At 48.8% G+C, this 10,667-nt stretch overlaps 1 protein-coding gene across 2 annotated transcripts; it reads left to right on the top strand.

The window, feature by feature from the left end:
- Positions 1 to 2,123: 2,123 nt before the first annotated feature.
- aldh18a1 (aldehyde dehydrogenase 18 family, member A1) lies at positions 2,124 to 10,203 on the top strand. Of its 2 annotated transcripts, none has more exons than XM_076999441.1 (18): positions 2,124 to 2,278; positions 2,912 to 3,012; positions 3,822 to 3,973; positions 4,155 to 4,304; positions 4,450 to 4,554; positions 4,698 to 4,850; positions 5,360 to 5,450; positions 5,850 to 5,974; positions 6,084 to 6,228; positions 6,330 to 6,403; positions 6,515 to 6,614; positions 6,763 to 6,983; positions 7,331 to 7,468; positions 7,600 to 7,795; positions 7,934 to 8,055; positions 8,163 to 8,349; positions 8,724 to 8,819; positions 9,037 to 10,203. In XM_076999441.1, exons 2-18 carry the CDS (start codon positions 2,928 to 2,930, stop codon positions 9,231 to 9,233), a joined length of 2,337 nt encoding a protein of 778 aa, XP_076855556.1. In that variant the 5' UTR covers positions 2,124 to 2,278; positions 2,912 to 2,927; the 3' UTR covers positions 9,234 to 10,203. The 2 variants fall into 2 exon arrangements, with proteins under 2 accessions (XP_076855556.1, XP_076855555.1); XM_076999440.1 differs by having other exon boundaries at positions 4,698 to 4,856.
- The last annotated feature ends 464 nt before the right edge of the window (positions 10,204 to 10,667 follow it).

The following is a 10,667-nucleotide window of genomic DNA, read 5'->3' as shown; positions in this document are numbered from 1 at the left end:
CAAAGGAAGCCTTCTTGATAACAGTGAGGGCTTTAGCCACAGGCCTGGCATGGCCTACTGCGAGTCTCAGTGAGGGCTTTTGCCACAGGCCTGGCATGGCCTACTGCGAGTCTCAGTGAGGGCTTTAGCCACAGGCCTGGCATGGCCTACTGTGAGTCTCAGTGAGGGCTTTAGCCACAGGCCTGGCATGGCCTACTGTGAGTCTCAGTGAGGGCTTTTGCCACAGGCCTGGCATGGCCCACTGCGAGTCTCAGTGAGGGCTTTTGCCACAGGCCTGGCATGGCCTACTGCGAGTCTCAGTGAGGGCTTTTGCCACAGGCCTGGCATGGGCTACTGCGAGTCTCAGTGAGGGCTTTAGCCACAGGCCTGGCATGGCCTACTGCGAGTCTCAGTGAGGGCTTTAGCCACAGGCCTGGCATGGCCTACTGCGAGTCTCAGTGAGGGCTTTTGCCACAGGCCTGGCATGGCCTACTGCGAGTCTCAGTGAGGGCTTTTGCCACAGGCCTGGCATGGCCCACTGCGAGTCTCAGTGAGGGCTTTAGCCACAGGCCTGGCATGGCCTACTGCAAGTCTCAGTGAGGGCTTTTGCCACAGGCCTGGCATGGCCTACTGCGAGTCTCAGTGAGGGCTTTTTTCCACAGGCCTGGCATGGCCTACTGCAAGTCTCAGTGAGGGCTTTTGCCACAGGCCTGGCATGGCCTACTGCGAGTCTCAGTGAGGGCTTTAGCCACAGGCCTGGCATGGCCTACTGTGAGTCTCAGTGAGGGCTTTAGCCACAGGCCTGGCATGGCCTACTGTGAGTCTCAGTGAGGGCTTTTGCCACAGGCCTGGCATGGCCCACTGCGAGTCTCAGTGAGGGCTTTTGCCACAGGCCTGGCATGGCCTACTGCGAGTCTCAGTGAGGGCTTTTGCCACAGGCCTGGCATGGGCTACTGCGAGTCTCAGTGAGGGCTTTAGCCACAGGCCTGGCATGGCCTACTGCGAGTCTCAGTGAGGGCTTTAGCCACAGGCCTGGCATGGCCTACTGCGAGTCTCAGTGAGGGCTTTTGCCACAGGCCTGGCATGGCCTACTGCGAGTCTCAGTGAGGGCTTTTGCCACAGGCCTGGCATGGCCCACTGCGAGTCTCAGTGAGGGCTTTAGCCACAGGCCTGGCATGGCCTACTGCAAGTCTCAGTGAGGGCTTTTGCCACAGGCCTGGCATGGCCTACTGCGAGTCTCAGTGAGGGCTTTTTTCCACAGGCCTGGCATGGCCTACTGCAAGTCTCAGTGAGGGCTTTTGCCACAGGCCTGGCATGGCCTACTGCGAGTCTCAGTGAGGGCTTTTGCCACAGGCCTGGCATGGCCTACTGCAAGTCTCAGTGAGGGCTTTTGCCACAGGCCTGGCATGGCCTACTGCGAGTCTCAGTGAGGGCTTTTGCCACAGGCCTGGCATGGCCTACTGCGAGTCTCAGTGAGGGCTTTAGCCACAGGCCTGGCATGGCCCACTGTGAGTCTCAGTGAGGGCTTTAGCCACAGGCCTGGCATGGCCTACTGCGAGCCTCAGTGAGGGCTTTTGCCACAGGCCTGGCATGGCCCTCTGCGAGTCTCAGTGAGGGCTTTTGCCACAGGCCTGGCATGGCCCACTGCGAGTCTCAGTGAGGGCTTTTGCCACAGGCCTGGCATGGCCCACTGCGAGTCTTTTCTTGTAGTCTAGTTCTGCAACATCTTTGTACATTAAAGTCCACAATAAAATACGTGCATAATTAATTAAAAATAAAAGGCATGAAGGACAAAAATAAAATTCCTTGTTCCCTGCTTTGATGAAACAAGTAGGCCTACTATTGTGTGTGTGTGTGTGTGTGTGTGTGTGTGTGTGTGGTTTAGCTTTTTTTTCTAGATTATCGTGCCCCCTGGTGTAATAGATTGAAACTACGTGCTACCAATTACACCAGTAACTAGACTCGATAATCACAACCAGTGACCTGAACATTTGTGAAATTAAAATTGTGGATGAGTAGGGATGATTTTTTTTCCTGTTACTTGTACCTAACATATGTTTGTCATTCTCTACGCTTGTTTTCTACGGTCACACGCGAACGTCCCAGCGCGTGTTAACGCGTTTGTGAATCAGCCCACTACGTAGCGTAGCGGACGCACGCATGCGCACTCGGCCTTTCCACGTAGGAAGATATCAACATGGAGAAGAGTACAGCATCCACAAGCTGATGTGTCATCTACGGTACCAGCGTACACACACCGAACCTCAACCGGATAAGACGTTTATTAGCTGAGTGAACGGTATGTTCGAGTAAATCTGGTATGGATATAACTTTACGTTTGTCCGGCTGATGGTTAGTTAATGTAAATGTAAAAAGGTTCTGTTAGCAATGTGGCTATTCTAGTTCCCTACCCGACCTATAGGTAGCAGTAAGTTAAGTGTATAGTCTGTATAGTCTCTAATATAACTGCTTATGGACCGGGTTCGCCACGTTAGCAGACCCTATAACCTGAGGAGATAGTTAGCTATCTGGCTGGCTGGTTTTCTTACATTTTCTCTCCACTCTCTACGGGACATTCAGAACTGTAGCAACACAGACACTTCTTGCATCATCTCATTTGAGTCATTAGTCACCAAACCAGCTCTCAGACAGATGAGGGTGACCAGCAGATGTAGGTGTAGACCAGTTAATTAAATATATCCACCACAAGCTTTCATTTACTTCTAATTAACTACCATATAAAGCAGTGGCCCAATCACAGATCACTGACCAATGAAGTTAACAAAGCTAACCACATTAACCCAGACACTCCTTTGACTCCTTCTCCTTCTTCTAGTAACTGGTGTATTGTGTAGCTTCACTCTGCTTAATAGCTTAATTTGCTATATCATATGTATTAATAACATGGCCCTTGGTTTGCATGTTTTTCCAGTTTAAAGCTGGCCACCATGCTGCTGCAGTTTTTCTGCTCCAAGCTGGCTGTGGGCCCGAGGAGCCTCCAGACCTTCAGAAGATCTGTCTCGCAGGGAAAGAGTGAGTCTCCATCATGTATCTATCAACACCTGTAACATCTCTGAGGAACCGTGTTGTAATATTGCTTTAACTGCGTAGAGTTCAGGATAGGTCAGTATGAGCTAGGCTGCCTTTGTGTGTTTACTGCTACCTCCACACTCTCTTTCTCTCCGTCTGCATCTCTCGTTCACTGAGTGTCTGCTGGGTTCTGAGCTGTCAGCACTCGGGCTGATCCCTTCTGACCCGTGTGTTCAGTGAGTGTGTGGTGGGGTGAAGGGGGTTGTAACCTATTTGGGGCTATTGTTGCCTGTGAAGCCACAACTCCTGGCTTAGGTTTTGTGTTGTAGATAGGTAGCATAATCAATTACAAAAACCCACCATGACCATGGCCGCCTAAACCCAGCCCCACCTCCACCATGGTCAAGATGAAGAACGAGTTAAGAATATAAATGGTTTCCAAAGCAGCTACTCTACTCGTATGTAATGGATAAGGGGGGATGACACACAGGCTAATGCACTTTTTTTTTCCTTGTTTATTTATTTATTTTTATATTCAGACAAATTAAGGAACTTTTGTGACCCGAATTGGTGTATAAAAAAAACTGCATATTAAAAATATGATACAAATACTTAGACGTGTTAAATGCTATCTGCGACATTTTGAACAAACGCTTTGCCTTTTCTCAAATCACAATGCTCTTGTGGTCCAATGCTTTTATAGTCTCACTGTGCTGGGCCTTCAACATGGCCTTTCACCCTCCTCCACCTGTCATTACCCATCTATCACCACCTTGCCGTTGCGTCCGTCAGTAACCTGTCTGTTCTTACAGTGCCGCTGTCTCGTGCCCACGGTAAGTCGTTTGCCCACCGCGGCGAGCTGCGCCAGGCCAAGAGGATCGTGGTGAAGCTGGGCAGCGCCGTGGTCACACGCGGCGATGAGTGCGGCCTAGCGCTCGGGAGGCTCGCCTCCATTGTAGAACAGGTGAGAGGTCATAGGTCAGATTGGTACCGCCATTTTATAGGCATACAAACAGTTATTTAGTCTGTTCATCGTTTAAAGACGTGAGCTCACACTAGTGTTGTATATGAATGTGACGTTTTCAAAAATCTACACTGATCCACACCAACTTTTGGACTGAGCTGCTGATTTGTGGTGATTTAAGGTGGCGATGCTCCAGAACCAAGGCAGAGAAATGATGATCGTCACCAGCGGTGCTGTAGCGTTCGGGAAACAGAGACTGCGGCATGAGATCCTCCTCTCTCAGAGTGTCCGCCAGGCCCTCCACTCTGGACAGAATCAGCTAAAAGACATGGTGAACACGTCCCCCACATACCCAGAGAGTGCTTCCTGGCACACAAAAACCGGCTGTTTGCTGGAACTGTGACCAGTTGGATTTAAATGTGAAGAACTGGCGTTGGACATCAGAACAAGACTAAGCATGATGTTGTCTCCTGCAGTCCCTGCCTGTTTTAGAGGCGAGAGCTTGTGCGGCTGCAGGCCAGAGCGGACTGATGGCTCTGTATGAGGCCATGTTCACCCAGTACAGCATCTGTACAGCACAGGTACACACACACACACACACACACACACACCAAATAAGCAATGTAGGCATCCAGATATATTTAAAAACGCTTAATAGTTGCTCAGGATTATTAATAAATTGTTAAGAGTCTGAGCATGAACTTTGAACCCTTTTCCTTTCCAGATCTTGGTGACGAACTTGGACTTCCACGACGAGCAGAAGCGGCGTAACCTGAACAGCACGCTGCACGAGCTCCTCCGCATGAACATCGTGCCCATCATCAACACCAACGATGCGGTGGTGCCGCCCCCGGAGCCCAACAGTGACCTGCAGGGGGTAAATGTGGGTATAGAGCAGAGGGGGCCCAGCAGGGTGAGGGGGCGCCAGGCCGCCCTGACGCCACCCCGCGGCCCACCGGAGACACTCGGCAGGAGGGAGCTTTTAACACCTGCATGCTTGGAGCCCGCACCTGTAGGAGGACGGACTTTGCCTCAGCTCTGCTCCCCTGTCCCGCACCTGTCCCGAGCTCCGTCACTCAGCTTTGCGTAGTGCACTGTTGCCCGCACACTGCGTTTCTCTCTTTGCATGGTCTCGTGTGCTAACTAGTCATTCACCGTAGTTGTGTCGGTGTCTGTGTTGATCTTCAGGGGTTAATCTGACGATGACCTCACCCTGCTGCTCTATTCATCACGCGGTTCATCTAAACCTTTTTCGCACGTCTGATGAACCATGTAGAAGCTGCGTTAGAAATTCGGATCATTTTCAAATTGGTTGAGAAGGGCATCTGTTCTTATCTGGTGCTATGGGTGTGACTCTGTCGTGTTCTCCGTTTGGTTCCATCACAGGTCATAAGCATTAAGGACAATGACAGTTTGGCAGCTCGGCTTGCTGTGGAGATGAGAGCAGATCTCCTCATCGCTCTCTCTGATGTGGAGGGTAGGGCAAGCAACAACACAAACAAATACACTCAAATAAAATAAACAAATACACTCAAATAAGTAAACAAATACACTCAAATAAGTAAACAAATACACTCAAATAAAATAAACGAATACACTCAAATAAGTAAACGAATACACTCAAATAAGTAAACAAATACACTCAAATAAGTAAACAAATACACTCAAATAAATAAATACACTCAAATAAGTAAACGAATACGCTCAAATAAAATAAACAAATACACTCAAATAAAATAAACAAATACACTCATTTAGTGTACACCTTAAGAAAAGGTCTCTGAAAATAACCTTCGAGCTGAAGACTCCTACTCCCCAAAACATTTGGGTTCTTGTTAATAGTGGTTGATCTGGTCTGCGGTATCGTTTCCCACAGGCCTTTACGACAGCCCTCCTGGAACAGATGATGCTAAACTCCTCGACACGTTTTACCCTGGCGACCAGCAGTCAATAACCTATGGCACAAAGTCCAGGGTTGGCATCGGGGGGATGGAAGCTAAGGTATGGCTGCAGTCTCCCCGCCTCTGTTCCCCGTCTGCTGTCCAGGAGTTCTTTGCTTTATTAGGCCCGTCGAAGGGAGCGTGACGTGCAGCCTTTTGACATTTGGCAGGTGAAAGCCGCACTGTGGGCTCTGCAGGGCGGCACGTCGGTGGTCATCGCCAACGGCACCCACCCCAAGGTCACGGGTCATGTCATCACCGACATCGTGGAGGGCAAGAAATTGGGCACGTTCTTTTCGGAGGTCAAGCCTGCTGGTAAGTGAGCCCTTTTCTTGTCATTTCAGTTCACGTCATCATAGGTTCTGGCTGGGTGTGGCGGTGATGATTCACTGGATGATTCATTTGCAATGCTCCAGGGCCCACTGTGGAGCAACAGACCGACATGGCTCGCACTGCAGGGAGGGCCCTGGCTTCCCTGCACCCAGAGCAGGCAGGTTTCCCTCCTCCACTCGACATGAAGGTCTTTTAACCGTTGATGGTCAAATGTAAGGCACAAGTATTCAGTGGCTCTAAAAGTAGCATGTGGCATTTTGTCCTGCAGAGGAGCGAGATAATTTACACCATGGCCGACCTTCTGACCGAGAAGAGAGAAGAAATTCTCTCGGCCAATAAAAAGGACATGGAGCTTGCCGTCAATTCAGGTAGCTCTCCGAACCAGTTCGTGTTATATGTTCTCATTAACATTCCGCTTATTTCTAGATCCCACCCTTGGCTGGCAGGGTTCTGTACACTATACATGCCCGAGCAGGTAAACAGGAAGCTGACGTGTTCTTCTTCCTGGGGTGACAGGTCGCATGCCTGCCGCCATGCTGAAGCGGCTGAGCTTGTCCCCGTCTAAGCTGAACAGCCTGGCCATCGGACTGAGGCAGATCGCCGTGTCCTCGCAGGACAGCGTGGGGCGGGTGGTGCGCAGGACTCGCGTGGCCAACAACCTGGAGCTGGAGCAGATCACCGTGCCCATCGGGGTTCTGCTCGTCATCTTCGAGTCCCGCCCGGATTGCCTGCCTCAGGTCATGGCTCTCTCTCTCTCTCTCTCTCTCTCTCTCTCTCTCTCTCTCTCTCTCTCTCTCTCTCTCTCTCTCTCTCTCTCTGTGTGTGAATCTCTCTCTTTCTCTCTCTCTCTCTCTCTCTCTCTCTCAATCTCTCTCTCTCTCTCTCTCTCTGTGTGAATCTCTCTCTCTCTCTCTCTGTGTGAATCTCTCTCTCTCTCTCTCTCTCTCTCTCTCTCTCTCTCTCTCTCTCTCTCTCTCTCTCTCTCTCTCTCTCTCTCTCTGTGTGAATCTCTCTCTGGATTTGGTTTTAAACATTTTCTTGTCACGCCACTGACAGGGCGGTTTGTTGGTATCTCTGTCAACAGGTGTCCGCTTTAGCCATCGCTAGCGGCAACGCTCTGCTGCTGAAGGGTGGGAGAGAGGCGGCAAACACCAACCGTGTCCTTCATGAACTCGCCCAGGACGCTCTGTCCATCCACGGGGTCAGAGATGCCATTCAGCTGGTATGACACCGGTTTGACCTCAAGGAAGAATCAGTCTGCTTTGTGTGTGTGTCTGTGTGTCTCCTGTGCCGTGGTTATACCCGAGTGTGTTCTATAAACTAAAGTGTTTTGGACCTGTCCGTGTGCTACAGGTGAGCACGAGAGAAGAGGTGGAAGACCTGTGTCGTCTGGAGGGGATGATCGACCTGATCATCCCCCGTGGCTCCTCCCAGCTGGTGCGAGACATCCAGCGGGCTGCTAAGGGCATCCCCGTCCTGGGCCACAGCGAGGGCATCTGTCACGTGTACGTGGACTGCGACGCCAGCCATGACAAAGTCATCAAGATCGGTACACGCCCTCCCGCCACTTTCTTCACTCGTATGCCGCAATGCAGTGGTGACGCGTCTGTGGGGATTTGTTTTGTGTTCGTTATCAAATTGTCACTCTTCAGAATGTGTGATGTACGTCTGTGTTTCTCGCCCGCAGTCAGAGACTCCAAGTGTGATTATCCTGCAGCCTGTAATGCTATGGAAACGTTGCTGGTTCACAGAGACATGCTGCGAACCCCTATGTTTGACCAAATCATCGACATGCTGAGAACAGAACACGTAAGGCAGTGCCGTCTTCACTAAGAGACCACCCATAAGGACGATTAGCTGTGCATCGGGTAGCGCCTTGCTGATCGCTGACTCTTTAACGGCTTTGCCGTGTGCAGGTAAAGGTCCATGCCGGGCCCAAGTTTGCGTCCTACCTGACCTTCGGCCCATCGGAGGTGAAGTCCCTGCGTACGGAGTACGGAGACCTGGAGTGCTGCATCGAGGTGGTGGACAGCATACAGGAGGCCGTGGACCACATCCATAAATACGGCAGCTCGCACACCGACGTCATCATCACGGAGAACGGTAAAGCTCGTTGTGACTCCTGACAAGAGGCCATGTTTGACTCTCGGCTGTTATTTCCAGGCAGCACATGTCTGGCACACACACGTTGAAATAATGGGGTGGGGGGTGCTGTGGTATCACATGCTTTTACTTTTTGTGTTGGTTCTTGGAACAATGCGTGATTGAATCCAGTAATTTGGGAGGGGAAATGGTTTGTTTAATGCCATCTAGTGGTGAAGATGTTATTAACACTTAATTTAATGGAATGCTAAAGAGGTTTTAGTGGGTGCATCTGTTTAACCTTTCTTTTCCTTATGTTGAATTGATATAATAATTATATATATAATATGTAATATATATATAATGTGTTTTAATGAATTGCTCTCTGTTTTCAGAGGAGACAGCAGAGCAGTTCCTGCAGCTGGTGGACAGTGCCTGTGTGTTCTGGAACGCCAGCTCACGGTTTGCTGATGGATATCGCTTTGGTCTTGGTAAGACACACACACACACACACACACACACACACACACACACACACGCACGCATTCTTATCTCTGTAGTGTTAAAGCTGCATTTTGTGTTGCAAATGAGCTTGCCTGCTTTAAATAGTATTGTGTTTAAAGTGATACAAATCGATTTGCTTGGAAGCCCGAATAACGGGATATGTTAGACTGCAGCCCTTTGACTGTCTGTCATCGTGCGTTGCAGGGGCGGAGGTTGGCATCAGCACCGCTCGTATCCATGCCCGCGGACCCGTGGGGCTGGAGGGCCTCCTCACCACGAAGTGGGTCCTGCGTGGGGACGGCCACACGGCCGCAGACTTCTCTGAGCAGGGCAGCATGAAGTACCTGCACGAGACACTCCCCGTGGCCCCCTCCCTGCCTGGACAGAGGACCTCCAACTAGTGCCTCCAATAAACAAACACGGACCGTTTCGATTCCACGCCCAGAAGCACAGCGTCCACTACTCACACGGACCTTCTCTGACTTTATTAGGAATCCCATCGCCTCTTTTTCAGGACAGGAAGACACGCTCGTTAATTGGTGACTTGTTTCTAATGGGGTTTTTAAACTTTGTTTGAGGGCAAAAATGAGTCCTGAAACAACATTAATGAATATAGTAATGTCACCATATTAATTTATTTCCAGGGAAACATTTTGTAGCAAAAGCAAAAGTTCACAATTGTGTATAAGCCTACATATTCACTTGTGCTACATGTTCACAAATGCTGGTGTGACATGGAGGGAGTAGGTTTTTTGTTTGTTTATGGTGATCTATGCTCTGATAAAGAACTGAAATCACAAATGGCTTAAGTGAGCTTGCAATGCATGCCCCTGCAACCTGAGTTACTGTCTGTCGTTAGTACGAGCGGACAATTGCCAAAAGGTACAGACCTTTTAAAGCTGAGATGTGATAAATACGACGGTGTGATATGAAAGGTCTTGTTGCCAAAAAGGAGAGAAGTAAGTACTAAATAGGTAAATAAATAAATAGGTAATAAATCTCTTTTACTGTTTAAACCTATAGTACCTGATTTTGAGGTAAGAAAAACTTCTTAGAAGTTTCAGAAGTGCTTCTTAAATATAAACTACAATTCAGAACTGAAGAGTGAAAACGAGTTCTAAGGATTATAGTGATTCTAGCTTCTGCCAATGCTACTTTTATACGTTTCCCCCCTTTTCGGTTCACAAGGAATACGCCGTTTGGTGTCATTGCTGATTTGAAATTTGTGCCAGAGATAGGATTGTCTTGTATGTGAAAATACTGTAACATTCCAAAACTGTTGGTGTTTCTGGTGTTAAGCAGTGTACACACAGAAGATGGTAAGGAGTTTTGTATTAAATTGGAATTGTACAATAAATGTTTTGCAGAATAATGTTATGTCCCCCAGTAATTGCTGCAGAGCACCAGTTTTAAATCTCTCATTATACACTATATTGCCAAAAGTATTCGCTCACCTTCCTTGACTCATATATGAGCTTAAGTGACATTCCATTCCTAATCCATAGGGTTACATTTTACGCTGGTCCAACCTTTGGAGCTAGAACAGCTTCAGTTCTTCTGGGAAAGTTTAGGAGTGTGTTTATGTGCATTTGTGAGGTCACAAACTGATAGGCCTGGCTCTCAGTCTCCACTCTAATTCACCACAAAGATAATAATAATAGTAATTATTATTATTATTAAATTTTGTATAGCGCTTTTCAAGAACCCAAAGACGCTTACATTTAAGAGTAGCAGAACAAACAGATGGAAACAAAAAGGCAACAGACAATGAGAATAAACCTGAAAATGGGAAGAGGTCATGAAGTATGAAGTATGGTAACATACTGATGATGATG

This window comes from Brachyhypopomus gauderio, chromosome 3 (assembly GCF_052324685.1).
Source record: "Brachyhypopomus gauderio isolate BG-103 chromosome 3, BGAUD_0.2, whole genome shotgun sequence".
NCBI classification, from domain to species: Eukaryota; Metazoa; Chordata; class Actinopteri; order Gymnotiformes; family Hypopomidae; genus Brachyhypopomus; species Brachyhypopomus gauderio.
The sequence above is the reverse complement of the archived record's forward strand: the minus strand, read 5'-3'. Positions and strand labels throughout refer to the sequence as shown.